This window comes from Notamacropus eugenii, chromosome 3, assembly GCF_028372415.1.
Source record: "Notamacropus eugenii isolate mMacEug1 chromosome 3, mMacEug1.pri_v2, whole genome shotgun sequence".
NCBI lineage: Eukaryota > Metazoa > Chordata > Mammalia > Diprotodontia > Macropodidae > Notamacropus > Notamacropus eugenii.
In genome coordinates, this window is record NC_092874.1 from 380,535,523 (window position 1) to 380,563,279 (window position 27,757).

At 43.1% G+C, this 27,757-nt stretch overlaps 1 protein-coding gene and 1 long non-coding RNA gene across 2 annotated transcripts in view; one reads left to right on the forward strand and one right to left on the reverse strand.

The window, feature by feature from the left end:
• The first annotated feature begins 4,545 nt into the window (after positions 1-4,545).
• LOC140497090 (uncharacterized) lies at positions 4,546-13,701 on the forward strand. Its single transcript, XR_011964522.1, has 4 exons — positions 4,546-4,762; positions 5,504-5,687; positions 6,157-6,315; positions 12,439-13,701. It is a non-coding gene; the product is annotated as an uncharacterized lncRNA (long non-coding RNA).
• The window catches only part of FSCN1 (fascin actin-bundling protein 1), a 39,538-nt gene continuing 20,330 nt past the window's right edge, over positions 8,550-27,757 (reverse strand). The window contains exons 2-5 of the mRNA XM_072597651.1: positions 20,045-20,201; positions 17,271-17,392; positions 15,922-16,089; positions 8,550-11,672 (exon numbers count right to left, since the gene is read on the reverse strand). Of these exons, the coding sequence (XP_072453752.1) occupies positions 11,470-11,672; positions 15,922-16,089; positions 17,271-17,392; positions 20,045-20,201 (650 nt within the window). The 3' untranslated portion in view covers positions 8,550-11,469. The remainder of the gene's footprint in view (positions 11,673-15,921; positions 16,090-17,270; positions 17,393-20,044; positions 20,202-27,757) is intronic.

Sequence of the window (27,757 nt, forward strand, 5' to 3'; positions counted from 1 at the left end):
GTCCTTTGTTGCCGAAGAAGACCATGCCATCAGAGAAATGATGACATGATTTGCACTTGACTTTGTTTTGAGTGAGGAAGGGCTGTGCAGGTCACCAGCCTCACTCCTCCTCCAGAGCATCTGAATCCAGTGACCAGATATTCATCCGGATGACTGGAGATGACCCAGGATGAGGCAGTTGGGGTTAAGTGACTTGCCCAAGGTCACACAGCTAGTCAGTGTCCAGTGTCTGAGGTGAGATTTGAATTCAGGTCTTCCTAACTCCTGCTCTATCCACTGTACCACCTAGCTGCCCTACTCTGGAGTTCATAGACTGGACTATAAGGCCCCACCTACCTAGCACAGAGTGAATTTAAATCCTAAATAGTAATTGTTTCTCTTTCACCCAGGAACCCTGAGGGTCTTCTCTTCCCAGTTTGATTTTTTTTTTTTATTAAAGGGGCCATCCCTTGAGCAACTACTTAAAGAAACCTCTATCTCCCTCAAAGTGAGAATGCTATAAGACCTTAACCTGAAAGGGCCAGGGTCTCCCATTGTATCCTGGGACATCTCCTGTTGTCCTGATGGATATCAGGCCCCTGGACCCAGATGGCTCAGAAGAAAGTGAGGCTGGTGACCTTGAACAGCCCTCCCTCCCTCAAAACAAAGTCAACTGCAAGTCGTGTCATCCTCTTTGAAAATGAAGGACAAACACAACAGCAGCACAGTCAGATGTCCTCACTTCCTACTTTATTGGTTGTTGGAGGCTTGCAGAGGAGGTGGTTTGGGGCAGCTGATAAGTAGAGGGGGATAGAGTCCATCAGGCAAGGATAAAAACAGGAATGAGGGCAGAGGTGAGATTAGATAATGCATGTTTGCAATGGGTCCAGCTCATGATCAAGGTGTACATCCCTGGAAAGTACACTACCAAGGTAAGTGAACTTATCCACAGCATTCAAAACATCTCCATTTGCTGTTCCTGGCACACGGTAAGTGAATGAATGGAATCTTTATTAAGTACTTACTCTGTGAAAAATACTTTGCAGATAGACAGTCTCTGCTCTCAAGGAGGTCACATTTTAATGGGAGAGACAACACGTATGGAAAATAAGCTCTTAAGTCCTTCAGGTTTAAGATCCTAAGATCAGTTGGAGTGCTCTTGCAACAATAAAGGTGAGAAGGAAATGAAGACCTTTGGGAAGAGAAAGGAAGGGATAGCTCAATTCTGTGAAGCTGATGTTTCTAGGTGATGGAGGGATGTATGTCTCCCAGTTCCTCCTTAGTCGTTAAAGCCTTCCCTATATAACCTTGGCCTTTAGCCAGGTGGTACAGTGGATTGAGCCCCAGGCCTAAAATCAGGAAGACTAATCTTCCTGAGTTCAAATCCAGCCCAAGAGCCTTACTAGCTCTGCAACCCTGGGCAAGTCACTTGATCCTGTTTACCTCAGTTTCCTTATTTGTAAAATGAGCTGGAGAAGGAAATGGCAGACTGCTCCAGTATCTCTACCAAAAAAACACCAAATGGAGTCAAGCAGAGTTGGACATCACTGAAAAATGACTTAACAACATAATAGGTGTTTCCATTGCAGTGTAGGGGTGTTAGGAACCCCAAAATTCAAGGGCAAATGACATGGGTCCTGCCTTAAATGAATTCAACCCAAGCCTTCTTTCAGCCAGTGACAAGGTTTATTAAAACACTGGTTGAGGAGGGCAAGATTTTAAGAATCTGCATTATTTGTGACACTCCTATTAACAAGTGGGCCAGACTCCCTTTGTGATGCCAATACAACCAGACTCAGGGATCTGAGCATCTGTATGGCTGATGCAAGCAAGGCCAGATCCTTAAGGAATTTGAACAATTTAATGGAGGCAAGGTGGACCTTACATACGGTGGTCAAGCAATGGGTCTAGATGGAATCAAGGAGTAGCAGTGCAGGGTGGGGCCAGGTGCAGACAACAAGGGCCACAATGAGAGGGAAGTTAAAAGGATTATATTGAAATGAACACCAGGGCCCTGTTCAGAGGAGGGCAGATGGGAGGGAGGGCCCAGGGCCTATACCCCATCATTCCTACTTGTTTACCCCATAATTTGATTAGTAGTTTTCTTCAAAGTTACTGAGAATATATTATAGACATATATAAAATATTATATTACAGTAAGTTTATAATGCTTTTTTATTGGTGGTCTGTCTTATCAGAGGTTCCAAATATGTTTATCAATTGTTTAAGAATATATGCATATTGTTTACTGTATCCTATACAACAAAGGTGCTTTTCTCATTCTTGTAAGACAACTTCCAGAAAAACAATTTATTCAAAACAGTTTGATCAAAAAGGAGCCCTAAAAGAAGGAGTCAGTTACGCTGTTGACAAACATTCCTCCTATCTTACTAAGCTACTAAAACTTAGTCTCACTGTATCTGGGGTCTATGGGAAAAATATTACACTTTTCACTAATCTCTAACTGAAATTTAACATTTTCTTCAATTATGAATTAAAATCACCAACAGCAACAGTATTCTGGGAAGGGGTCCATGGGCTTCTCCCCAAACTGTCAGAAGGATCCATGACACAAAAAACGGGAAGATTCTCTGCTCAAAGCTGATGCCAGAAACTTTATCCTAGAAGAGCTATTCTCTCCAGCTGGCTCTTTTTAAAAAATGCAAATATCCCTTTGAAGGATAACACATTAAGTAATTATTGGTCATTAGCACCTCAGTGTAAATTTAGTCTTACAGTTAACTCCCAGAGCCTTCTACTGAGGTTCAACTCCTCATAAGGGAATGAGGAGTGGATAGGACTGGGTGCAGGGCCTTGGTCAACTAGTGGACAACACAGTGTGACCACTGGCAAGTCATTCAGCATTTCTTTGAGCCTCAGTTTCCTTATCTGTATAATAGGGTTAGCAGCGTTTATGCTACCTAACTCTCAGGGTTGTGGTGAAATTTGTTTGTTTTTTTTCCCACTGGACCTGTGATATAGGGAACTCCCAGTGAGGAAAGCCCTCTACCAAGGTATTCTCACCAGGAACACGAAGTTTTGGAATGCTGCTTGCTGGGAGGTGTTGCCTTGGAAAGGGTCACATAGCCAATATGGGATGGGGGTGGGTGGGGAAAGGTTGCACCCAAGTCTTCCAGACTTGCTGTCCCACTTTAGCTACTTTCCAGAGGATTCATGATAAAACAAAGTCCTTTGTAACCACCTCCTTCCCCACTTCCCCTCAATAAATTTCACTGGCTCCCTATTATCTCAGGGATCAAATAGAAAATCTTCTGTTTGCCATTTAAAACCCTTCACAATCTGGCCCCTTCTTACCTCCCCAGTCTTCTTACAATGTCCCCTCCGTGTATGTGTATCATACACATGTACTGTACAATCCCAGTTTCATTGGTTCACTCAATGCCCCTCAAACACGAGACTACATATCCTTACTTCCTCTTTGCAACAGCCTTCTTGGGGCCTGGAATGCTCTGCCCCTTACTTGCTAATCTCGGCTTCCCTGGTGTCCTTCAGGACGCAGCTCAAATCCCAGGAGGTTTTCCTGGTTCCCCCGGCACCCCCACCGCTCACTCTCACCCCACTGCTGGGGCCTTCCCTCTGAGATAGGTGTACCTTCCATCTTCTCTGAATAGATCTAATCTGCACACAGTTTGTATGTTGTGTCTCCATCAGAGTGTGGGCTCTTTGAAGAAAAGAGCTGGTTTTTTGCCTTTTTTTTCAAATCCCCAGAGCTTAGCACAGCGACTGACCCATAGTGAGCCCTCTGATGCTTGTTTGAGACTGAATACTATAGAGAAACGTGGGCTTTTCCTGACTCAAGTGCTGCCTGAGTGGGGGTGGGCACCCAAGGGGAGATGGATGAGGTCCCAAACAAGTTTTGCTCACTCCCCAATACCTCCTACCCTGGTACACCAAGGGGCCTGTGGGAAGCAGTCAACACTTATTAAGCGCCTACTATGTGCCAGGCGCTGTGCCAATCTGGGAAGCAGCTGTCCTCATGCCCACAGGCTTTCTCTGGGCTCTGCTCCCACACTGTAGCTTGTAGGGATTGGGGTTGGAGGTGGCAGATGCTGTTGGGGGTGGGAGGTTTCTGTGCAAAGGCCTCTGCCTCCTTCACAATTTCCCCATAACTCATTAGCCTTCTCCTCCTCCCCTTCCTCAAAGGACCCTTGTCTTTGAAGCATCAGATAAGAGATGGGTTCACAAGCTGATCCTGCTTTTCTGGCCTCCTAATTAGCCAGTCTCCTCCATGTCCATGACACAGTCTTTCAGAGGGGCTGCTTGGCATTTTCCCTGGCCCCTTTGCATTTGCATCACCATGGTAACCAATATAAGTCTGACTCTGGGAGATGCTGCATGGCTGCTCAGGAGGGGGAACTTGAGAGGAAAATGGACAGGGAAAATCTGAAGAATGCTCAGCCCTCTTCTCTCAGGTGCCTGCGTTTCCCTATAAATAAAATAATGATGATGATCACATTCATACATTCATTAAGGTTCACATAACGCTATCACATTTGATTCTCACAACTCTAACAGGTAGAGACTATTATCATCCCTCTTTTACAGAGAAAGAAGCTGGGAATGAGAGACGAAAAGTTATGAATATCCCCAGGCTCAGGTAACTAGTTGGCGTCTGAATTTGAACTCAGGTCTTCCTGACTCCAGGGCCACAGCTTTCTACTCCCGGTCCTCCATGCTCTCCTCCACTAGACCTTGTTCTGGGGTAATACAAGAGCAGGAAGGAATCTGATTTTATGGACAATGAAGATTGCTTTGGTAACAGGTATGTGCCTTGTGGACAACCTTGGTTCTCTGATTTTCTGGGGCATCTCTCACTCATCTAGGTCCAAAACTACTCAGGAAGTCTCTTATTCCCACCACATGAGGCCTCAAGCTTCATTTTTTGGCAAGAGTCTTAGGATTTATTCAGATAGTCAGGGATAACAGGTTCAGGTGGGGTGTTGGTGTGGGGAAGTCTTTGAGATGTGAGAGCCTGGGGTACTGGGCAGTCAACTAGCATTTATGAGGTGTGTGCCAAGCGCTGTGCTAAGTGATGGAGACAGCAAGAAAAACAAAGGGTAGTCCTTGCCCTCAGAATCTCACATTCTGATGGAGACACATCTCTATGTACAAAATGAATACGGTATTAAGTGGAAGATGACTTCAGAGGGAAGACACAAGCAGCAAGGACAGACTGGGAAGGGTTTGAGCAGAGTCTTCTCTGGCTTCCAGAAGCCAGAGAGGAGAAGGGACACCCACCAAAGAGGCTTTGCTGCAAAGGCCCATGCTGGTTGGCAGAATGAGCCCACTGACGTGGCCTCTGGGCCGCAGTAGTACTAGTAGTACTACTAGTAGCAGATTCTTGGAGCTAAAGCAGCATACCCTATTTTGATGATTTCCTCCTAGTCATCTTTGACCAGCTCTGGGTCTCCTTTTCTTATACTTCATCCCAGCGATGAAGAGAAAAGACTAATATGAATGGATGTATTGGATATTTCAATGGGTCTATGTCTTTTATCCTCAGCTTGTAAATTCCTTGAGGGTAAGGACTATTCTCTGTGGATGTACAGAGCTGTAACTAAGTTTTTGTACCTGGAACAAGAGGCACAAAGCATAATTTCAAATCAACTTTTAAGACAAAGTCATCTGAAGGGATGGGGCAGACATTGTTGAGGAAACCCAACTGGGGCTGCCACAGATGTAGGGAGGTAAGTGCCATTTCACAGCTTACTGTTTCAAACTAATTATTCTTGTTTATTAGGTGTGCAGTTGTTATTTCTCAGGCTACTGAAGGACTGAAAATGACATCACCCCGATGCAAAGCCCTAGTTATAGCCTTAGCAACGTGCTGTGCATACAGCAGGCTCATTTGGATTGGGTGGTTGATTGGGAACTGGGTCGCCATTTTTCTTGTGACAAACATCACTTCCTCTTCCTCTTCACTCTCACCTTGGAGCCAATTGGGAAACTGGTGAGGAAAGGGTAGAATGAGGCCTCCCAGAGTTGAAGGGAAGCAGATATCTATAGGAAAAGACTAGCATTCCAACCTGCTAATTAGCAGCAGGAAGCTGTGGCTGAACACCTGCCTCACAGCTGCTACAACCCAGAATGGGGGTAGAGGATGGGTGGGCAGAAGGAATAGAACCTAACTGCCTTGCACTGTATCCATGCTTCCAGGCCAAAGGAAGAAACCGGTCCTGAGCAACCAGGGCTATAATTTTTGAAGCTTCATTTGGACAAGATTTTAGAAGCCGGGCCCACCCAGCATTGGAATCCCCATCGTACCATGGTTGACAAATGATCAGCCAGCCTTTTCACCAATCCTTCCCACCCCAGGTAGGCCAAGTAGCTCGTGGCTCTTACAAAGTTGTCCCTTGAACTGAAGCTACTTCCCTGTAGTACCCATTCACTGGTCCCACTTTTACCCTCTAGAATGATGCAGAAGACATCATACGCTCAAAGATTTAGAGCTGAGAGACTTTAGAGACCATAGCTGGTCCAACCTCCTCATTCTACAGAAGCTGAGGCCTGCACACATTAGCATGGGCCTTTTTCACACATTTCATACACATGATAGCAGAGTTTGGCAGGATTCAAACTCGGGTCTCCCCTGACTCCAGTTTAAGTCTTATTTCATAAGTCAGCCCTTTTTGCACCTAGTAATCCTGTCTACCAGCCCACATCATGCTTCTTCCTGACTGTACAACTCCAATTTCTTCAATCTCTCTCCCTGAAAGTTTCTAGGCCTTTCGTTTTCGTGATCAGCCTTCTATGGATATATAGCAACTCATCAATAAAATAAAAATCCAGACAGGAGATGTATCCAAACTAAGTATTTCAGATATGGACTGACCAGTGTACAAATATTACATACTAGCATCACCTCTCCCTTCTCAGAAAGCAATTTCAAAATTGACTCATTATTTTAAACCAGGGACTAGGACTCTTAATTTCTCCTCTCTGCAAATTAAAAAGCAACATTTTTTTAATGAACAAAAATCTATTTTCTCTCCCTTCCATTGCCTCCCCTTTGGAAAAAAAAAATGAAACCCTTGTACAAATATGAAGCAAATTCCTTTGCTGGCCAAGTTCAAATATACATATATATATGTGTATGTATATGTGTGTGTACATGTGCACATGCGTATGCATATATACAAATTTTACACATCATAAAATTTCAAAATATAAAATTTATGAAACAAAATTATACATATACATACAAAATATATATACACACCTATCCATAAGTAAAATAAAAATTTGTACCCGTTGCTTATGTCAGGAGGGCATATTCCGTCCCTGGTTCTCTGGAATCCTGGTTGTTAATTTTGGTAATCTGATTTAAATCTTTCACAGTTGTTTGCTTTTGCCATATATTATTTAGATTGTTTCCCTAGTTCTGCTTGCTTATTTCACTCTGCAAGTAGAATAAAGTTCTCTAATTCAGTAGGAAACTCTGGTCTTTTCAAGCCACTTTCTTAGTTCCTAGGTGATAAAAAGCTGCTTTCCCATCATTAAGGCATTCCATTCTGCACCCTCATACATCTGCATGGGCAAGTCTCCCCATGTTTGAGAATGTTTTCCCTCCCAATCTTTTCTTGAAATTTCTCATGATCTTCATGGCTCAGGTTGTGTCCTCTCCTAACAAAAGTACTCTTCTGCCTCCATCCCCCATCTTAATTTCTATTATTTGTGTGTGTATACATACATACATTTATTTACGTGTGTAAATGTTTTCCCACAGTGACAGTAAATTCCTTTGGGGGAAAGGCTGGTCTTTCTGCATTCCCTGCATCTACCACATGGTAGGTGCTTAATGAATACATTTTATGCAGCTATTTTCTGGGGACAAAATGTTAGAAATGGAGGGGATGCCCATCAATTGAGGAATGGCTGAACAACTTGTGGTATGTAATTATGATGGAATGCCATTGTACTATAAGAAATGATGAGCAAGATACTCTCAGAAAAACCTGGAAAGACTTGCATGGGCTGCTGCAAAGTGAAATGTACTGTGCACAAAGTAGGATGATCGGCTGTGAAAGACTTAGCTATTCTCAACAATTCAACAATCCAAGACAGCTTTGAAGGGCTTAGGATGAAAAGTGCTATCCATCCCCAGAGAAAGAACTGAGTGTCTCAATATAGACTGAAGCAGACTTTTTTACTCTATTTTTCTTGAGGTTTTTTTGGGTCTGTTTCTTTTTCTCCCCACAACATGACTACTATGGATATGTTCTGCATGACTACACGTCCAAAACATAGCCTATATCCAATTACTTGCCTTCTCAATGGGGCTGGAATGGGGGAAGAAGGGAGAATTTGGAACTCAAGAGTTTTAAAAATAATGTTAAAAATTGTTTTTACATATAACTGGGGAAAATAAAATACTCAACTAAATAAATACTTGTTGAACTGACATACAAAGGACTTTGGTTCACAGAACAAAGCACTTCCTGGGTCTGTGCCCCTTCCCCACGCTGTTCCACAGTCCTGGATCATTTATGGTTCTCCCAGTCTTTTCTTTCCCACCTCATTTCCCAAACACACAAGCACTAGCAGAGACATTTGTAGTTGTTGTTCTTTTATTTATTTTTTTGTTTTCCAGTTGAAGCTATTTGTGATTTAAGTTATACAAATGGCACTTGGAAAAAAAAATTTAAAAACTGAAAATTTACCCCCCGAAGGGGCTGCTTTTGGAGCCACAACACCTGATAGAAGATATAGAAAGAAATGATTCTCAACCTACTTTCACAGGGAGAAGCCAGCAAGGAGGCAATTAGGGGCCAGATGGCTATTTGGGAATGGATGGGGCTAGGGGCGGGGGGTACAAAGCTGAAGGCAAGGGAAGGCCAGAAAGCACATGGCGACTTCAGGTTGCCCAAGTCCTCTCTTTCAGACATGGCTTTGGTCTCCCATAAGTTCTATCTATCTTGAAGCCCCTGGGGCTGGCTCCTGGGGGGCTGGCTCCCGGGGGGCTGACAACATACAACGGTGAAGGGAGAACCAGAGAGCTGGCTCAACTCAGTCCCTTCCACAAGAATTTCAGATTCCAGTTACAGACATTAAGCACCGACTCAAAGGGGGAGGCAACTTCTATAATAGCAGGAAGGGTATAAGGCGTCTAAGGGAGCGCTCTTCTTTCTCCCAATCATAGGGAGCTGTCCTCTCTCAGCATGTTTCTTCCTGACCTTCAAGCAGAAAGAGCCATGGAAACAATCCCTTGTATTTGAGAGCTGGGCAAGGTTTGAAGATGAAGCAAGTGCGGGGGGGGTCCCCACGGAAGCCAGTCAAGCCCACCAGAAAAGGGGGGTATCAAAACAAAGTCCCCTGATGGTAAGCAGGTTGGGGGTTACAACTGTTTTTAGTCTGGAAAGGGGACAGAGGGGAGTTCACATTCCAACTCGAGCTGGTAGAGAGAGGCAGCCAGGACGGGAGAGAGGCACAGAGAGCAAGCGGGCAGGGAATGGGCAGAGGGAGAAGCGATGCCTTCTGAGAAGAGTCCCTCCTCAGCGCCTGCATAAACCCTGAAGGTTCAGCATCACCTCTAACAGACGTTCACATTGTTATATTCTAATGCAGACCGACTACAGACAACATCTGAGAGTGCCACAGAGAGCTTATATAAATAGATATAAAAAAAATACTGTTTTGGTCATTTCTCTGCGTCCAGTAACGTAGGATATTTTCATGCCGATGTTGCAGAAGGGAGAGCCCCTAGAAAAGGGGGAGGAGATGGGGCTGGGAAAAGAAGGGTTGAGTGAGGCCCAAAGAGCATTCCAGCCACAGGGCGATGGAGTGGCTACAATTGGGGATGGGCATCTAGCAGTTAAAACTAAAACAAAAAATGTGCAGTTAGGTTAGAGGTTTCCAGTAGATTATATAAAGGGAAAGAAGAAAAAAAGAGACACACACACACACACAAGACTGAACCACCACCACTGTGCAAAGTTTGCCAAGCAAGATTTAGATCTACAAATGGATATCTGACCTTTTTTGCAATTCCAACCATTATTCCTGGAAAATGAGAGAAAGGAACTAAAAAAGCAAGTCAGCTTGGCTCTTTCCAACCAAAGGGTATCCAGCCCACTATGCCTAAAGCGCCTGTAGCAGCTCCAAGGTCTGGGTACTAGCCAGCAGGAAACTGAACATATGGCTAGGCTTCTACCCCCAAGTTTAAAGCTTAGCAACTCCCTGCCCAGCCATGCTTGAAGGCAATAGCATTCCTTCTCCTAAAAGATTGGGGGTAGGAAGGGGTGGGGAGATAACCTGGCTGAATAACTGGAAGGCACCCAGGGGGGTCTAGTGCCACCACAGAGGTAGATGTCATCTTCCCATGGAGAGAGAGGGCTCTGGATTATGACCAAGAGTGCCCATTTAATCCAGTCGGGTCACACATGCTCAAGGTGGGATGCTCTTTTAGCCACTGGGGACACCCAGCTTTAGGGAAGCATCTGGTCAAAGTTGGCAGGAAAGTCATTCCTAGAGCACTTGGCTTATTTACCTTTTCCTTATGAGGGGGAAGGAAGGTGGTAAACTAGGGTGGAGAAGATGCTAGCAACACCACCACGCATCCTCCATGGTCTCACAGGAGGTTTCCTTGGGTCTAAAAGGCTATGAGCAAACTTCTAGTTGTACCACCTACAAATCAGTGGACCAGTCCAGGAGGTACGCTGGTCACACTCTCTCCTGACTTCTCATTTTAGGAGCCAGGCCACCATACTAGTGATTCCTCCAGGGACTGAGGAAGCTAGCAAAGTCTGGGGAGGTTCATTTAGGCAGTCACTCTTAGGAGGCTGGTTTCTCTTCATGCCTGGTCCCAGAATTCAGTGCTTCTTCCATCCTAACCCATGGTTAAAGATAATGCTGGTCCCACTAGCCTTGAAAGCCTACTCATAGCACCATTTGCCAGAGTCAAAGAAGGCAGGCAGTAAGGTTCAACAGCAGCACAGACAGAGTCACCAGAGGTCAGAATTTAAAAAAAAAAAGAAAAAGAAAACGAAGGGTACCAGCACCATACTATGGCACAGAAGAGAGGGTGGAGATGATTTTTAAAATTCCTCTTTGTGTTTGCTTGAATGGGATTAGGCTGATGACACTTCCTGCCCCACCCCCAAAATGGTGGACAAGGAGAACGTCCCAAAGCAAGCAAACTACAAAGGCATGAGATGATGCACCATTTTCTCTGGGTTTTCCAGTTTGAAAGGCAAAAGACTTCTTTCCACACCCCACACCATTAACACATGAAACAAACCCCTGAAAACAGAGAAGGCAAGAGAGATTAAAAAAAAAAAAAAAGGTAGGAATAGCTAGCCATCCTGAAATCCTTCCACAAATAGAGGTGGGGGCAGGGTAAGGAGCAGAGGGAAGCAAGATGGATGAAAGGAAAAAGGTGGAAACAAAAACTATCATCAGGGCAGGATCTGGGAATTGGGTTGGGGAAAGGGGGTTGGGTGGGAGGTGAGAAGGCCCAACACTAAAGTGCAGTTAGTACTCCCAGAGGGTGGAAGGGTCAATGGTCTCTGTGGAAGCTTTCAGCACCCCAGCGTGGTCGCCCTTCAGGTACCGGCCATTGGTTTTGATGGCTACTTTGTTATAGTCGCAGAACTCGAAAAAGAAGTCCACGGGAGTGCTGCTGCTGCTGGTGACAGAGGACTCATTTCCCACCATCCAGTACTTCCCAGTGGAGTCTGCAGAGGGAGGAGAACAGAATACTTGTCACCAAACCACCTGGAGTCCAGCCTAGCTTTCCTGCCACAGATTGCTAGGCACCTTCCAAACACCACACCTGCCCTCCTGACAGTCATCAGTTGCTTCCTTTCACCTTTCCCTATGGTTCAAGCTCAACTGACCCCTTCCCTAGAGAAGAAAACACGCATTTCACAATGGCCTAGAACATGCCAGGCACTGTGCTGTGTTTTTTTAAAAATATCATGGATCACTGTTAAATTTTATGAAATCATATCATGAAGGCAAACAGGGTTTGAGGCAACTTGTCCAAGGTCACACAGCCTCTCCAAGACCAGATCTGAACTCAGGTTTTCCTGAACTTGTTCTGTGAGGTTTGGATTCCACCAAAGGGCCCCACTTGAGGAACTAGAGAGCCTTGAGGTCGCAGTCCCCATTTCTTTCCTTGCTGTCTCTGTATCCTTCAGTAACACGTACCGTCCCTCACATGCAACAGGTGCTAACAATTCGCTCAACTGAATTATCATCTTGTACCAACCTCAAATTCCCTCACCAGGAATTCTGTGAATCTTTCTCTGACAGAGGCATGTCATGAGGAAAAATCTATGACATTCCCCCAAAAAACTGATCTTCACTTTGGTAAACCCTTGGTTTTGTCTAAATATCTTCAAGCTGTGTTTTCAGTCTACAGTACTTCCTGGCAGAAAGGAAGTTTGTCAAGTTTCATGCCCAAGTAATGTAGTGTGTTTCCTTTGTCTTTGTCTTTAGGTGACTTCTTTTATCATGTCAAAGATACTGAGCTGGAAGACAACTTTTGGATCCTCTAGGTCAGCAGAAGAAAAGGATGTTTGGAGAAGGGGAGTGATTTTACTGGCCCAAAGTCAAGACAGAAGCAGAACCAAAATTCAATCCCAGGTTCCAGCACTTTCCATTAAACTACCCAAACTTCAAGGAGCAGTCTTGGATGCCACTTCTTGCACTCTGGAATTAAGTCGGTGCTACTCCCCTCAAAATTTTATATTTTCTTTTAAAAGGCTGTTCGCCCTCCCCATTTTTTCTCAACTTCCCTCAGGAACAGTGACTAAAATGGTGAAGTGATGCCTCTAGAACTCTTACCCACTAATTAATATTTTCAGTGAAATACTTCACTCCAATGCGGGAGTGGAGGATTTTACTTAGAGGAGAAATGGGACTTTGGGTGACTTTTGTTGATGGAATGGGAGACTCCTGAAAACAGATAAGAAAACATTCCACTGTTCTCTAGCCCTTGGCTCTCTGCCTAATGAGGTTTCAGGAGAGATAAGAACCAGCAGCCAGTTCTACCGTGTCATTAACATCTGTTTAGCAGATATGCCCCTGAGAAAGACATAGGGATCGATCCCATCTACAATGAGGCAATCAAACCTGCTCCTGCAACAAGCCTTAGGGACCCTCCAATGCAGGGATTCTTAACCATTTTGATGGTATGGACCCTTTGGGTAATCTAATGAAGTCCACAGACCCCTTTCTCAGAAGAGTGTTTTTAAATTAATACAACAAAATATGTAAGATTAAAAGAGGATATCAATTATATTGAAATCCAGTTAACAAAATATTAAGGTAACAAGTTCATGGATCCCATGTTAAGAACCCTTTCTTTAGGGCAACTCCTTTATGTGACAGATGAGGTAACTGCAGCCCAGAGCGGCTGACAGTACCCAGACAGATGACTTAGCCCTTCCCAGCAATGCAAGGACCTAAAACATTTCCAAAGGACTCACGTCCTTTGCCAGCCACGTCCAGAGTCAGGATGTAGAGGGAAGCAAAGTATTTTCTTTTATGTTTTACTTTGTTCTCCTTCTCATGGCTTCTCCCATTCGTTCTAATTCTTCTAAGCAACCTGACTAATGTGAAAATGTGTTTAATAGGAATGTATATGTAGAGCCATTATCCTATCACATGCTGTCTTGGGGAGGGGGACAAAATTTAAAACTTATGGAAGTGAATATTGAAAAGTAAAAATAAATAAATTAACTAATATTCAAAAAGAAAGTGGCTGTCTGAACCCAAACTCTGTGCCTCCACATCCCAGGCTCTTTTCCAATACTCCATGGAAGTGACCTCAGAAATTCTCTAACCTCTCCCGGTTCCTCTGCAAGGGCGAGGGTTCACAGGTGCATGCACAGAACATCAGATTTTTTCAGTGTTCACATTCTTTGTAATGGCTCTCCAAGATGGGGGATGAATATAGGGGAAGATTTAAGGGACAGGAAAACAGAAGATTAAAAAAATTTTTTTTAAAGAAAAAAATCTAGTCTGTCCACATTTTTTAAAAGCTAATGAGAAAGATTCAAGAGATGTAAAGATCTTCCTGAGGCACTCTGCTAATGTTAGTGTCAAAGCCAGGACTAGAACTCAGACTTCATGAGTTCAATTTCTTTCCATACTAAGAGACACCCAAGTTGGTAATTCATCAGACAAGAAGTTTAAAACACCACTGGAGATTCCCAAAGACCCCCATAATCTGTAATATTAAAAATTACCAGCAGGTAAGAATACAGAGTTTTTATAACTCACATCATAGACAAGTCATTCATACCTCCAGACAATTCTAGGTCTGTAAAGTTTTTATAAAACCTGCTGCTTATGTGTGTTGATGGAAGGCATTTTCATACTGGGAGCTCTCTATGCTGATTAAATCACACATCTGAACCCCCCCAAGAAAAGTCATGTAAAATAGTATGACGTAATTCAAATATGAATTTTTTAAAGACACAGAAATGAATCTAGAGAAGAAAAAAATCTGGTCGAGGACAGTTAGGAGATGAGAGAACAGATAGTACAGATGTCCTTAAGGATTTTTATGTATGTCATGGAAGAAGGATTAACTTGTTCTACCTGGCTTCAGAACCAAGTAGGTTGACATTCAGAAGCAGAACTGGCTGCTAAGAAAGAAAAAACATTTTAATAATTAGCTACCTAAAAGTAGAATGAAACAAAAAGGAAGTAGAGTTCCTGGGGACAAAGGGTTATACAGTCTAACTTACTGGGAAATTAGGGTCCCATCCCTCTCCACATGGTTGTTGTTGGGGGAGTTTTTCTGAGCATCTACGTGCATCTGTTAGTTAATGGGCAATAGAGAGGAAGTGTGTGTTCTGGAAAGGGTTGATGAAAGCTCAGGCCTGCACATCAGGACGTGTTCTTGTCCTGGCTCCTGTCATAGGCTCCATGTGAAGTCTGGACCAAGTCCCTTCTCTGGGCCTCACATTCCCTACCTGTTTAGCTTTTAGGTGCTTTGATTAGATGTTTCTCCTATGGTACATTTGAGGCTCTCATCCTAAGTCCATGAGTAATGAAAGAAGAACTGTAGGTTTTGGCATTAGAGGACCCACCTCAGCTACATGAACTGGACAGAACCTTGTGGCCTGTGGAGGCCAGAGGGAATAGTTATAACAATACGTGTCTAGTTTCCCTCACTATAGACAATAAGTTCCCATCTTAGTCTTGTGTGCTCAGCTCCAGCCTCCACAGCTCAAGAGGTTCAGTCCAGCTGATATTATCTATATGATCATGAGCAAATAACAACACCTCTGGGCCTCAGTCTCCTTGACTGTAAAAATGAAGGGTTAAGTTGGATTAAATGACTTGTGAGGGTCCTTCTTAGCTAGAGTCCTTTGAGATAGTGACTGCCCTCTCCTTAGAGATCTCTAAGCAAAGGTCTGCATACCCATTTTCTGGATATTGTGGTGGCATTTCTTAGTCAGATGTGGATTGGATGAGGTTTTCCCTTGGGTCTCTTTCAACTCTGAGCCTCTAAACTAAATTTTTTTTTAATGTAGGAAAATTACGTTAGGACTAGGTGATGGATGGATAGAACAGATAATGCCCTTTTGCCCCACAGACCAAAAAGCTGAAATCAACAACAGAAAATATGTCATGAATCACATCTAATAGCGTTACTATGGGAAAACAGAAACATTGTATTTTGAGAATTTTAAAGAATGGATTTAGAGCCAGAGGACCTGAGTTCAAATCTCATCTCTATCGCCTACTACCTATGAGACCCAGGAAGTTAACTCCTCTAAGCCTCAGTTTCCTTAAATGTAAAATGAAAGGGTTGGACTACATGGTCTTTACAATCCATTCTAGCTCCAAAGCCATGACCCTGTAACAAGAAGACATCCTCTGCTTGCTGCCTGTTACTTGCTCAGTATCAGCAATGACTTTGGGAGAAGTGTGGCTAAACCCTCAGCCCCCTTCCCAAGAACTTGCCTTTGATATTGTAGGCCCCATCATTAAATTCCAGCTGGAACACATCATATGAAGATCGATTAGAATCCAGGGTCCCAGTCACCTTGCGGCATCCAATGAAGCCATGTTCCCCACGGAAGACGATGATGGGCCGGTTGATCAGTTTCATCAAGAAATACTCAGTTTCTCCTACCCAACAGGAAAGGTGCAAAAAGGGAAGAAACTAAAAGTTAATTCTCCAGATTCAAAGGAAATCAGAGCTCTTGCCAAAAGGACACAACTTTGGGGCAAAAGAATTTGGTAAAAGGGAGTCATCTTAGGCAAAAAAGCAAGTCTTTTTAACATAAGAAGTCTGTCAGTTCTTTGGGTTATGGAACCTCTGATGGGACTGGATATACAAACTTATTGGGATCTAACGGTCCCAAGGAGAATTTTTGTAAGAGGGATGGGAAAGGGGGGATGGGGCTCTTGAGGAGACAAGAGGAGCATCTGGACATGGTACCATGAATGACATACTGGGACAAGCGAGGGTCAAGGTGTAGGTAGGAGTGGGTTCCAAGGAAGCCTATGGCTGTTGTCCAGGTAAAGGTTAGGTAGAGGTTTTTTCCTTCTGTGAGGAGCACCTATCTCATCTGTCCAATTGCATTATCACCAGCCAAGGGGTAAGGCCTGTCTTCTACACCTAGTATTGAAGATACCTTCTATACTATCTATACCACTGAGCACAGAGTTTCTTCTTTGAGCTTCTGGTTTGAATTTTGCTCTCTCCACCCTCCCCAAACCAAAAACATTAATCAGAAGAAGTTCTGAAAATCTGGAAAGTAAAAGGTAGAAAGTATACATTTCGCTCTCCCCTTCTGGTGGGGAAAACCCCGCCCCACTGTCAATGATTTTCCAAACCTAAGGATATAAAAGAAAAAAAATCCCCTTCTAGTATCTAATTCTCTCTAAGGGACACACTTGTTTTGTTACCCCACACTAACTGCTAAGAACATCTAGGGAAAAAAAAAAATCACTCTTGCAAGAGAGGCATCTGCATGCCAAATCAGCAGATGTGAATATGGAAAAAACTAGTTGCAAATGGTGGTTTTTAGTGTCAACAGACACAAACAGAGCAAAAGAAAAGCAACTTTAGCCATCATGGTAAGAAAGATAATATATAATATATAATATATCTACATAGAAAACATGTACCTTTAAAAAAAAACTTTAGGGAATTTTAATTGTTGGGGGTTGTTTTTTTTGTCTGACTCAGTGAGTTTTTGATCAATTCAAAATTACAAACAGAAAAGCTTTACCACTTCTTAAAATGAAACCCAAAGAGTACCCCTCTTTTCTTTTCTCCCCCACTCTCCTTGAGTCAGTCTCACCTGCAGCTTCCACAGAGGCCGCCAGCTGTCCATTTTTCTTTGCGGTGACATATTTCCCATTGGCAGCTTTGAGAGTGATCCGCTTGTCACACCATTCTATGTCAAAGTAGCAGCTGGCATTCCTGAGGACCCAGGGACCCAAGCAGAAGCAGCCGTTATGAGGGCCTGCCCAAGTCTCTCAGGACACCACATTGCTACCTTCAAATATGGAAATGGGTGATTGTGTCCTGAATCTAAATGGGCTTATGATTTTTAGAAGTGTTTTAATTTTTAAAAAATAACACTATCGTTTCCAAAGGATTCCTCCCCCATACACCTCATAGAACCTTCCTTTGGAGTGAATAAATGCATTTAAGCCAAACAGTCACTTTCATTGACCATCTATGAAAATACATATCTAGAGTCTACCTGGGGCAGCTGGGTGGGGCAGGGGATAGATAGAGTGCTGGGCCTAGAGTCAGGAAGACCTGAGTTCAAATCCAGCCTCAGACATTTACTAGCTGTGAGACCATGGGCAAGTCACTTAACCCTGTTTGCCTCAGTTTCTTCATCTGTAAAATGAGCTAGAGAAGAAAAATGGCAAACCAATCTAGCATCTTTGCAAAGAAAACCCCAAATGGGGTCATGAAGAGTCAGATACAACTGAACACCACCACCACAACAAAGAGTCCACCAACTATGCCAAGAGTCATGCTTCACCAGAAATGGACTGGTAGAAAAAGTGATAGCTAACCTCCCCCCAGCAATGTGAATGTGCCACCCCAAGAGGGCAGGACAGTTAACCTTAAAATGTAGGTTGCTGGTCTCGTAAGACACAGACATTTTCATAATCTAGGATTCAATTTGGTTTAGGGGCCATACTATCCATGCTGGGGCTCTGGTTGGTCAAGAAAAATTCCCTAGTTTAATCATTGTTCTGTTCACATTAGGTTGTGAACTCCCAGAGCACAGAGCCTATCTTTTGTCTTTCTTTGTATACCCTGTGCTAACACAATGCCGAGCTCATAGTAGGCACTTAATAAATGTTTGACTATTGACTGATTTGCTATTCCAGAAGTTTCAAGGAAGGTGTCTCATACTTCTGCCTTACAGATTCCCCCTCAGTTTCTTCCCCAAGCTCTTGAAACACATTATTCCCTCCTTCTTTGGACTTCACACAATTTATTTCCCAACTTTAATGCACCTATGTACTACAGCTGTGTAGTTCAGTCTGCATCCTAGCCTGTTACAGAACAGCAAACTCCAAGAGGACAGGGACCATTTCTTACCTAAGTTTATCTTCTCCACTTCCAAGGACAGTGGGCATCTGATCCCCTGCCATGTTGGATAAATCTGTCACTTGCAGCAATATGGCCAAAAAAGCACAGGTAATGAATGGAGTCCAAAGACTTGGGTTCAAATACTGTCCCTGTCACTGCATGTGTAACATTGGGCAAGTTATTTAAGGCTAGAAAAGTTGGTTTCTGCGGTCCTTTCCTGTTTCACATCTAAGACCCTATGACCCAAAGGGATCAATCCCTCTGAAAATATCCTTTGTCCTTCATTCTTGAAGAGGACCATGATATCAGGGATGTGATGTCATGACTTGCAGGTGAATTAGAATTAAGTGAGGCACAGTAGTGCAAAATCACCAGCCTCACTTTCTCCCCCATAGCCACCTGGGTTTAGTGGCCAGATATAAAATCAGGACAGCTAGAGATGCCCTCCTGCCCACAGTAGGTGCTTTAATAAATACTTGTTGACATACAAAGGAGGCAAGTTGCATAACTCTCTGGCTCAGTTCCTATTTCTATACTGAACATAGATCAAGAGGATTCTGAAGAAAATCTTTCAGGTAGAAAAGGGGTTAAAGATATTTAGGTATTTTCATAGACCCAACCAGGGATTTCTTTTAGGGCCTGAATCCTTATGGCAGTTCGGTGAAGCCTATGGATCACTTCTCATGTTTTTGAATTCATTAAATAAAATATGTAAGATTAAAAAGCCAATTATATTAAAATAGCTATCAAACATTAAGAAAAAAAAGTTCATGAGCCCCAGGTTAAGAACGCTTATCTAAGTTCTCAGTTTGACTCTCTGAGCAGTCTTCTGTTTTCCCATACATTATAGGTGGCCAGCCTAGATGGTTCAGCAGCCACATACATCTTGGAAACACAGACTGCTATGAAGGAAGGAAAAAAAAAGACTTCCTTCTGAGTTTTCCATTCCAGTAAGTCTCCACTCCAAGCATATGGATGTAGCTTAAGGCCAAGAGCCAGGATCCATGCTGGCAGTCAGTGGCAGCAAGAAGGAATCAGCACTGATCACAAAAGCCAATGAAGAAAGGTGGCTAGAAAGAAGCCTCTGGTTGGGAGAGTTCCATAGCTACTCTTAGACAGTGGCCCACTCAATTGCTAGAATGCCCAGGTTGTCTAACTAAACCATATTAGAAAGCCTCCCCAGGACTGTGCCCACGGTGGCATATGCTTCCTGGAGAAACTGGGACGACAGGAATTGGAATTCAGGAGTTGTGAACTGTGGTAGAGCTAAAACCACCTGCATGTCTGCACTAAGTCTGCAACACTATGGTAGGGCCCTATAAGCGGGGGCCTGTGGGCTGCCCAAGGACAGCAAACCAGTCAGCTCAGAAATGGAGCAGGTTAAAATTTCCATGCCTTTCGACAATGGAGGTTGAGTTTGATAGTGGTTGCTGCGCTGGGAGACAGAGAGGGAGAATCAGTCTCAAAAAACTTAAATAAAAATAAGCCTTCCTGGTACTTAGCCCCAGTACTCACTTGGTTGAAGCAGTAGACTGTATTCCACCATTGGATGTCAGGGTCCAGTATTTGCCAGTGTGGGTCCGGAAAGCACACTTCTTAGTGTCCCTATTGATCTCCAGTTGGAAAGTTTCTTGGTCACTCTCTTCATCCTGATTGGCAGAGAGGTCCATTCCTGCATAAGGAGTAAAGAAAGGTAAGATTCTCCTGGGCCAATATAATTTTCCTTATCTATCTAAACCCAAGTCAGTCCACAGTAGCACCCCCGAGAGGATGGAGAGATGTAGATGGTAGGATTTGCCAAGACCGAACAAAATGGCGGCTCCCACTCTATCATAAAAAAAGTTCTAAAAGGACTCAAATGTACAAAGATATTTATAGCAGCTCTTTTTGTGGTGGCAAAGAAATGGAAATCAAGGGGATGACCATTAATTGGGAAATGGCTGAACAAGCTGTGGTATATGAATGTAATGGAATACTATTGTGCTATTAAGGAATGATGAACGGGAAGACGTCAGAAAAGCCTGGAAAGACTTGTATGAACTGATGCTGAGTGAAGTGAGCAGAACCAGGAGAACACTGTACACAGTAACTGCAACATTGTAACATTGATCAACTTTCATAGACTTGGCTCTTCTCTGCAACACAAGGATCTAAGACAACTCCAAGGGATTCATGATGGAAAATGTTGTCCACATCCAGAGAAAGAATTATAGAGAATGAATGCGATCAAAGCATACTATTTTCTTTTTCGCTTTCTCTTTCTTGTGGTTTTTTCCCCTTTGTTTTTGATTCTTCTTTCACAACGTGACTAATGCAGAAATACGTTTGTTTAATATGATTGTACAAGTATAGCCTGTATCAGATTCTATGCTGTCTTGGGGTAAGGGGGAGGGGAGGGAGGTGGGAAAATTTGGAACTCAAAATCTTATAAAAGTAAATGTTTTCAACTACAAACAAATTAAAAAAAGAAACATTCTATGTCAACAGTAACAACACTTCTATGAATTCTAATAATGTTACTTGTCACAGGAACAGAAGGCTACATATGGTTAGAAACTCTCCAAACTAGGTCAATTCTCTCACCTAGTCTCTTAAAAAATATTTTTTCATTCTGAACTTAAACACCAAATTAGATGGACATTTTAGTAGTCTAGAAAAAAATGAAAAGATTAGAAAAATAAAGATTGCATATGAAGCTGTGAACCCCTATTACATATAGCTTGCTTTTCTTTTGAAATATATAAGGTTATTTTCAGAACTGTTCTGATTCTGTCTTTCCTTTTGCTCTTTCCCATGAATTTAAAAATGCTTCAACAACCCTCTTTTCTTTGTTTTCTTTTTCTTAGCTTTCCCTATTCTTTTTCTCTCTTATATCTACACTGCCCCTACCCCATTTAGAAAAAGAAAAAGCACATCTGCGTGGTTAGGCAAAACAAATTCCCATAGTAGCTGCTTCTCGCCTGCTGTCTGCACCCCTTTCTCATGAAAGTGGCCCCTACACCACACTGACTCCCCTTCTTAGAAAGTAACCCATCCTTAGTAGGAACACCAGACTAAGAGGCAACAATCCCACATGTAGGCTGTGTGTTACAGTGGTTAACTAAGATCCCAGCTTGCACCACAAATTCCTCTAGAGACCCATAACCCTTTGAACCTAGTGCTTTCCCAATGACTGATAGATGACCACTAGGCAAAGTATAGGTGAAAGGTCAAAGGGCCAGAAGTACCATCTGCTCATACACTCTCTCTCTTTCTCCCCATGGCCACTCCAATCTGAAAATGACTTTTATCAAGCTATTTGACACAGAATATTTGCAGCAGCTCTTTTTGTGGTGGCCAAGAACTGAAAACTGAAGGGATGCCCATCAGTTGGGGAATGGTTGAGCAAGTTGTGATATATGAATGTAATGGATTACTATTGTGTCATAAGAAATGACGAGCAGGCAGACTTCAGAAAAACCTGGAAAGACTTATATGATCTGATGCTGAGTGAAGAGAGCAGAACCAGGAGAACATAATACACAGTTAACACCCACGGGGTGCGAGAACTGCTTAGCCCTTCACAGCAATGCAAGGACCTAAAACATTCCCAAAGAACACTTGAGATAAAATGCCATCACATCCAGAGAGTCAGAACGTACAATGAAGCTGACTATTTTCTCTTTTGTTATGGTTGGTTTTTATCATGGTTTCCTCCCATTCGTTTTAATTTTTCTATGCAACATGACTAATGTAAAAATGTGTTTAATAGGAATGTGTGTGTAGAGCTCATATAAGATTGCATGCCATTGTGGGCAGGGAGGGGGAGAAAATTTGGAACTTATGAAAGTGATTTTCAGTTTTCAACGAATAAATAAATTTAGAAGGAAAAAAGTGGCTGTTACTTCCTTAGCACAAGTGGAGACTGGTCATAGCATGAGACTCCTGCTGCATTTAGGAGATTGGCTTTCAGAGTTGTAAGAGCAAAGATAGAAGGATTCCATTCCTCTAGAGAACGGATGTTAACTAAGAGGGATGGAATCTCAGACATAAGCTAGCTCAATGAGGGGAAAAAGTGATCTGAGCATGGCTGTCGCTGTTCAGTCCTGTCCTGTCTGACTCTCTATCACCCCATGTGGGGTTTTCTTGCCAGAGATACTGGATTGATTTGCCTTTTCCTTCTCCAGCTCATTTTACAGATGGGGAAACAGAGGCAATCAGGGCTAAGTGACTCGTCCAGGGTCACACTAGTTAGTAAATGTCTGAAGCTGGATTTTAACTCAGGTCTTCCTGACCACAGGTGTGGCGCTCTATCCATTGCACCACCTAGCTGCCCCAACTGGGGTGGGGGTGGATGTGTGTGTGTGCGCACGCATGGTTGCATATGTTCTAATCCCTTCTTTCTGGAAGACAGACTGGTAGATCACCTAAGCTAGGGTGCTCTGAACTCTGGCAGGCTATGTCAATCAGATGTTTTGTACTAAGTCCAGTGCCAAAATGGTGAACCCAATAGGAGGGAGGGGGAGAAGGGAGGAGAGGAGAACCAGCCCAGATGAGAGGGAGGAGAGAGGAGACATACACAGGAAACTCATTCATTAACTAAGACTTAAAAAGCAAAACTCCAACAGGTATAAAAGGACAAGTAATTAATGAATAATAATTTTCTTTAAAACAACAAAAAAAAAAACCCCAAAAGGTAGTGTAAGAATGGGTAGCTAGGCGGTGCAGTGCATAGAGCCCTGGGCCTGGAGTCAGCAAGAATCATCTTCCTGAGTTCAAATCCTGGTCTCAGACACTTCCTAGCTGTGTGCCCTTGGACAAGGCACTTCATCCTATTTGCCTCAGTTTCCTTATCTGTAAAATGATCTAGGAAAAGGCAAATCACTCCAGTATCTCTGGCAATAAAACCCCAAATGGTATCATGACATGACCGAACCACAACACAGTAGGAATATTATCACCATTTCTGGGGCTGGAAAGGCAGTACGTAGAGGAAAAAAATACTAGGCTTAGAGCCAGGAGAGAACCTGGGTTTGTATCCTCCCTCACTCTAACTCCTCTTAATAAATATTACTGGTGGCCTCTACCTGTCAGGGCCACTGTGAGGATCAAATGTGAATCTATGTCAAGTGCTCTGTAAGCCTGAGATGTTATATAAATATCCATCCACCATTAATCAAATGCGCAGAATGAATGAACCAAGGTTGGCAATGAATACTAATGATAATAAAAAAGATAAAGTACACTTCAGTGAGGAGGTCAATAAAAAGAGGAAGGAAAGGGTCAAGGATTATGGACAAAAGGAAGACTTCTACAGTTTTTATTATAGCTGAGCACTCTTAGCTCTGGAAAGGATCCCAGTGAGAAGGGAAGAGCTGTCATTTTCAAAGAGATCTATAGGGATAGCTAGGTGGCTCAGTGAACAGTCAGGAGGACCTGAGTTCAAATTCTGCCTCAGACAATTAACACTTACTAGCTGTGTGAACCTCAGTTGCCTTGTCTTCCTGCCCCTCCCCCCCCCAAAAGAGAGATCTATAAAAATGGTTACCAGGAAATTAAAATTCAAGGAAAAGGAGGAAATGGTAAGAGAACATTTTGCTGCTCCCAATCATTTCAAATAACTCCAAACCACTTTCTTAGGGGTTACCAAGAATTCAGGGATGTGATAGTTGTGACCTTAAACAAAAATCTGACGAATGGGAGAGGTGTTGAGTTTGTTTTGTTTTTTAAAGGAAAAGGACTGAATCTTCATACCACTGCTGATATGCTTTATTGGGGCCCCAGTAAAAATATAAAGCATTTAGATCACTATAACCATTTAGAACCAGAAGCATGGTTCATTGAACCAGAGTGGTTTCTTCCAGAATAAGTCATGCAGACTCGATTTCTCTTTTCTCTTACTAGGTTATAATCAGGAGAATGCCACTGACAAAGGATATCTGCATTGCATCGAGGCAAAAACCAGGCTGAAGCTGCTGGGTCCCACTTTTCTAAGAAAGGAAGTCAACTTCCTATCATGCCTTGTTGCCCTACTTCCAAAATGAGCTTACTTCTGCCAAATGATGTTGCATCAACTTTTCCCACACACACCAGACACTTATTTAACAATAATTATAAAAACCTTAAAATACTCCATTATAATGTTTAGGAAATTTTAATAATTGTTTGCATCAACTTTAAAAAATTTTTAAATGTGTTTTGTTTTTGCCTTACCTTTCTCTATGAATTCTCTCTCCCCAGAAAGTAAAAAAAAAATAAGTTCTGAACCGATGCTGAGTGAAGTGAGCAGAACCTGGAGAATACTGTACGTGGTAACAATAACAGGGCGATGACTGACTTTGTTAGACTTAGCTCTTTGAGCAACGCAATGATCTAAGACAATTCCAAGGGACTCACGATGGAAGAGCTAGGGAGTCTGAATGTAGATCAAAGCATAACATTTTCTGGTTTTTGTTTCTTCTTTCTCATGGTTTTTCCTGTCGGTTATGATGACTAATGTGGAAATGTTTGCTACGATTGTACACGTACAGCCTATGTAAGACTGCATGCAGTCTTGGGAAGGGAGGAGTGGAGAGAGGGGGAAATTTGGAACTCAAAAATTTTATAAAAGAGAATGGTGAAAAATAAAAAATTTTAAAAGTTCAATAAAAATAACTAAGTCCAGCAGTATCATACGAGTTTTCTTTAAAAAATGGTTTTGATGCTTTCATTCTTATATCACTTATTTTCAGACCGACATTTTCCCCCTCCCTCCTCACCAAAAGAACGTTCCAAGCCAACCAATACAGTGCTGTTGTCTGAGAGTGGACACGACATTTGGCACCCATAGCTCCAGGAGGTAACTTCACCACCTCTGCTTGGCTCCAAGACTAGTCACTGGAACTGCTCAGTGCAGAGCAGACTCAAACCATCACTGACAAAAGCTCTCTCTCACAATCACAGAAGCATCTTCTGTTAATTCAATGAGCCGTGCACCCTCTTCTGCCTTTGGGCAACTAGGCAGCACCATAGTGCACAGAGCGCCAGGCCTGAAAAGTCAGGAAGATACCTCCTTCCAGAGTTCAAATCCAGCCCCAGACACTTAGTAGCTGTGTGTCCCTGGGCAAGTCACTTCACCCCGTTTGCCTCAGCTTCCTCATCTGTAAAATGAGCCAGAGAAGGAAACAGCAAACCACCCCAGTATCTTGGTCGAGAAAACCCCAAATGGGGTCATGAAGAGCTAGGTACAACTGAAATAACTGAATAACAACTGCCTTTGCAGCTGTTGTGCTAGATGCACTCATCTACAGTCTAGGTGGAATTATCTAACTGCATTTAAGCAGCCCTCAGGTGCTGTGCCACCCTGCAGGCATCGTCTCTCTACCCCCCCAGGAGGTTCTAAGCCGGTGTCTAGCACTTACAGTTCATAGGGTATAAACATTTCTATTACTTACTATGTTCTAGGTACTGTGCTAAACGCTTTACAGACATTACCACTGGATCCTCAAAACAACCCTGCCAAGCGGGTGCTGCTATTATCTCAATTTTACAGTTGAAGAAACCGAGGCAAACATAAGTTAAGTGTCTGGTGATGAGTAAGCACGAGGGCTGAATCTGAACTCGGATCTTCCGGCACTCACTTCATCCATCACGCCACTAAGGTACTTAACAAATGACTCTTTCTTACATTCAAACACTTTTAAATCAGATCCATCTTCCTTCCCTACTTGCTCAGGAATTTGATGGTTGATCTGTTTTCTCTAGTGTCCAAAACCCTTGCCTCCCTTCCCAGGGCTCATCTTTATAATTTACTATCCGTTCCTCGGGGAGCAGAGGTGAATTTTGGCCATTTGGCGCCCCAGCCAGCAGCTCTAAGACCCTGGAAACTAATTTCTGTTTACCCTTTGACCAAGGGCCTTTGTTTATTTGTAAAAAAAAAAAAAAAAAAAAAAAAAAAGCAAAGAGAAGACAAACAGCTAAGGCATTGTGAATAGTGCCAGCTAATAAAGCCTCCTTGCCTTGCTGGGAACGTTGCAGGGTGGTTTGGGGGAGAGCCGCTATGCAGTGAAGTCATTCTCAATCCGTCACAGACATGGGGATTGTTGTCTAACCCCCAGCAGCTGCCAGCAGGTTTTGTTATCCTAGGGGATGGGAGGCTCTCGCTGGGAAGCTTTTGAAAAACTTGGATCTCTTTCCTAATCTAAACCTTTACGCCAAAACTTTAATGCAGTCAAGAGCCCAAATTAGCAATGTGAAAGGCTTAGAGTCAAGGAAGTTTAATTAGAAATTCCCACCTAGGATAAGTTGGTTCTGGCCAAGCCAAACAAATACAGTCACATACTGTCTTCCATGGGTTCACCACAAGGCTTTACTGAATTGCTTAACCTCATTCTCTTTCTCTCTCCTTCCCTCCCTCTCCCTCTTTCCCCTTCCCTCCCTCCCTCAGCACTAAATCCCAGATCAAGTTTCATCTTTGCTGGTCAATGCAGAAGAACCAAAAGTATTCACATCTGGGAGCCTTTGTTTCTGGTGGAACCGCCAACTCATAATTGGTACGACCCAAGGAATGCACCAAGTCAGAAACTGGCTCCCTTGTTTGGGGGTGGAGTGAGGGTATGGGGGAGTAAGAGAGTGGTAGTGAGGCCTGACATAACCACTGAATGAATTACAAAAAAAGAAAAGAAAAAACAAAATTGTGAACTCCCCTCCTGCATAAGCACACAAACTTAAACTGATAGGAGTCATCTATGCCAAAGATCTTCCTATTCCTGAGAACTTTGAGAAAAAAAGTTTAGGAACGGAGAATGAAGAGTTTAGCCCATCTGGTACCATCATATACGCCAGATGCTGTCCAAACATGTTTGCCCAGGAACTAGACCACTATGAACCCCTAGGTCATGAGAGCCGCCCCCATCTTAGCATAATCAGGAAGCTGGAGACATCCGACAAAAATTGGGTGGTCAAAATTAAGGATAAAACAAACCAGAAAATCTACTGGGTCGGTTAGGCACCCAAAGCAACCAAGGCAATGAATTTCGGATCTAGAGAAAGGGGGTTAATTTCTGTTTCAGATGGTTACCAGTTGTGAGTCACTACTACACAAGTGATCTCTGTCTCAGTTTCCCCATCTACAAATGTGGGATGATGGTGGGGGGAAAGCTGGCTTGGACTCGATGGACTCTAAGTTTCCTGGTAATTCTAAATCTACGATCCTCTGAATTTGACAGAAAAGAGAAATTTCACTTTTAGCCTTTCTTGTCTACCTGCCCT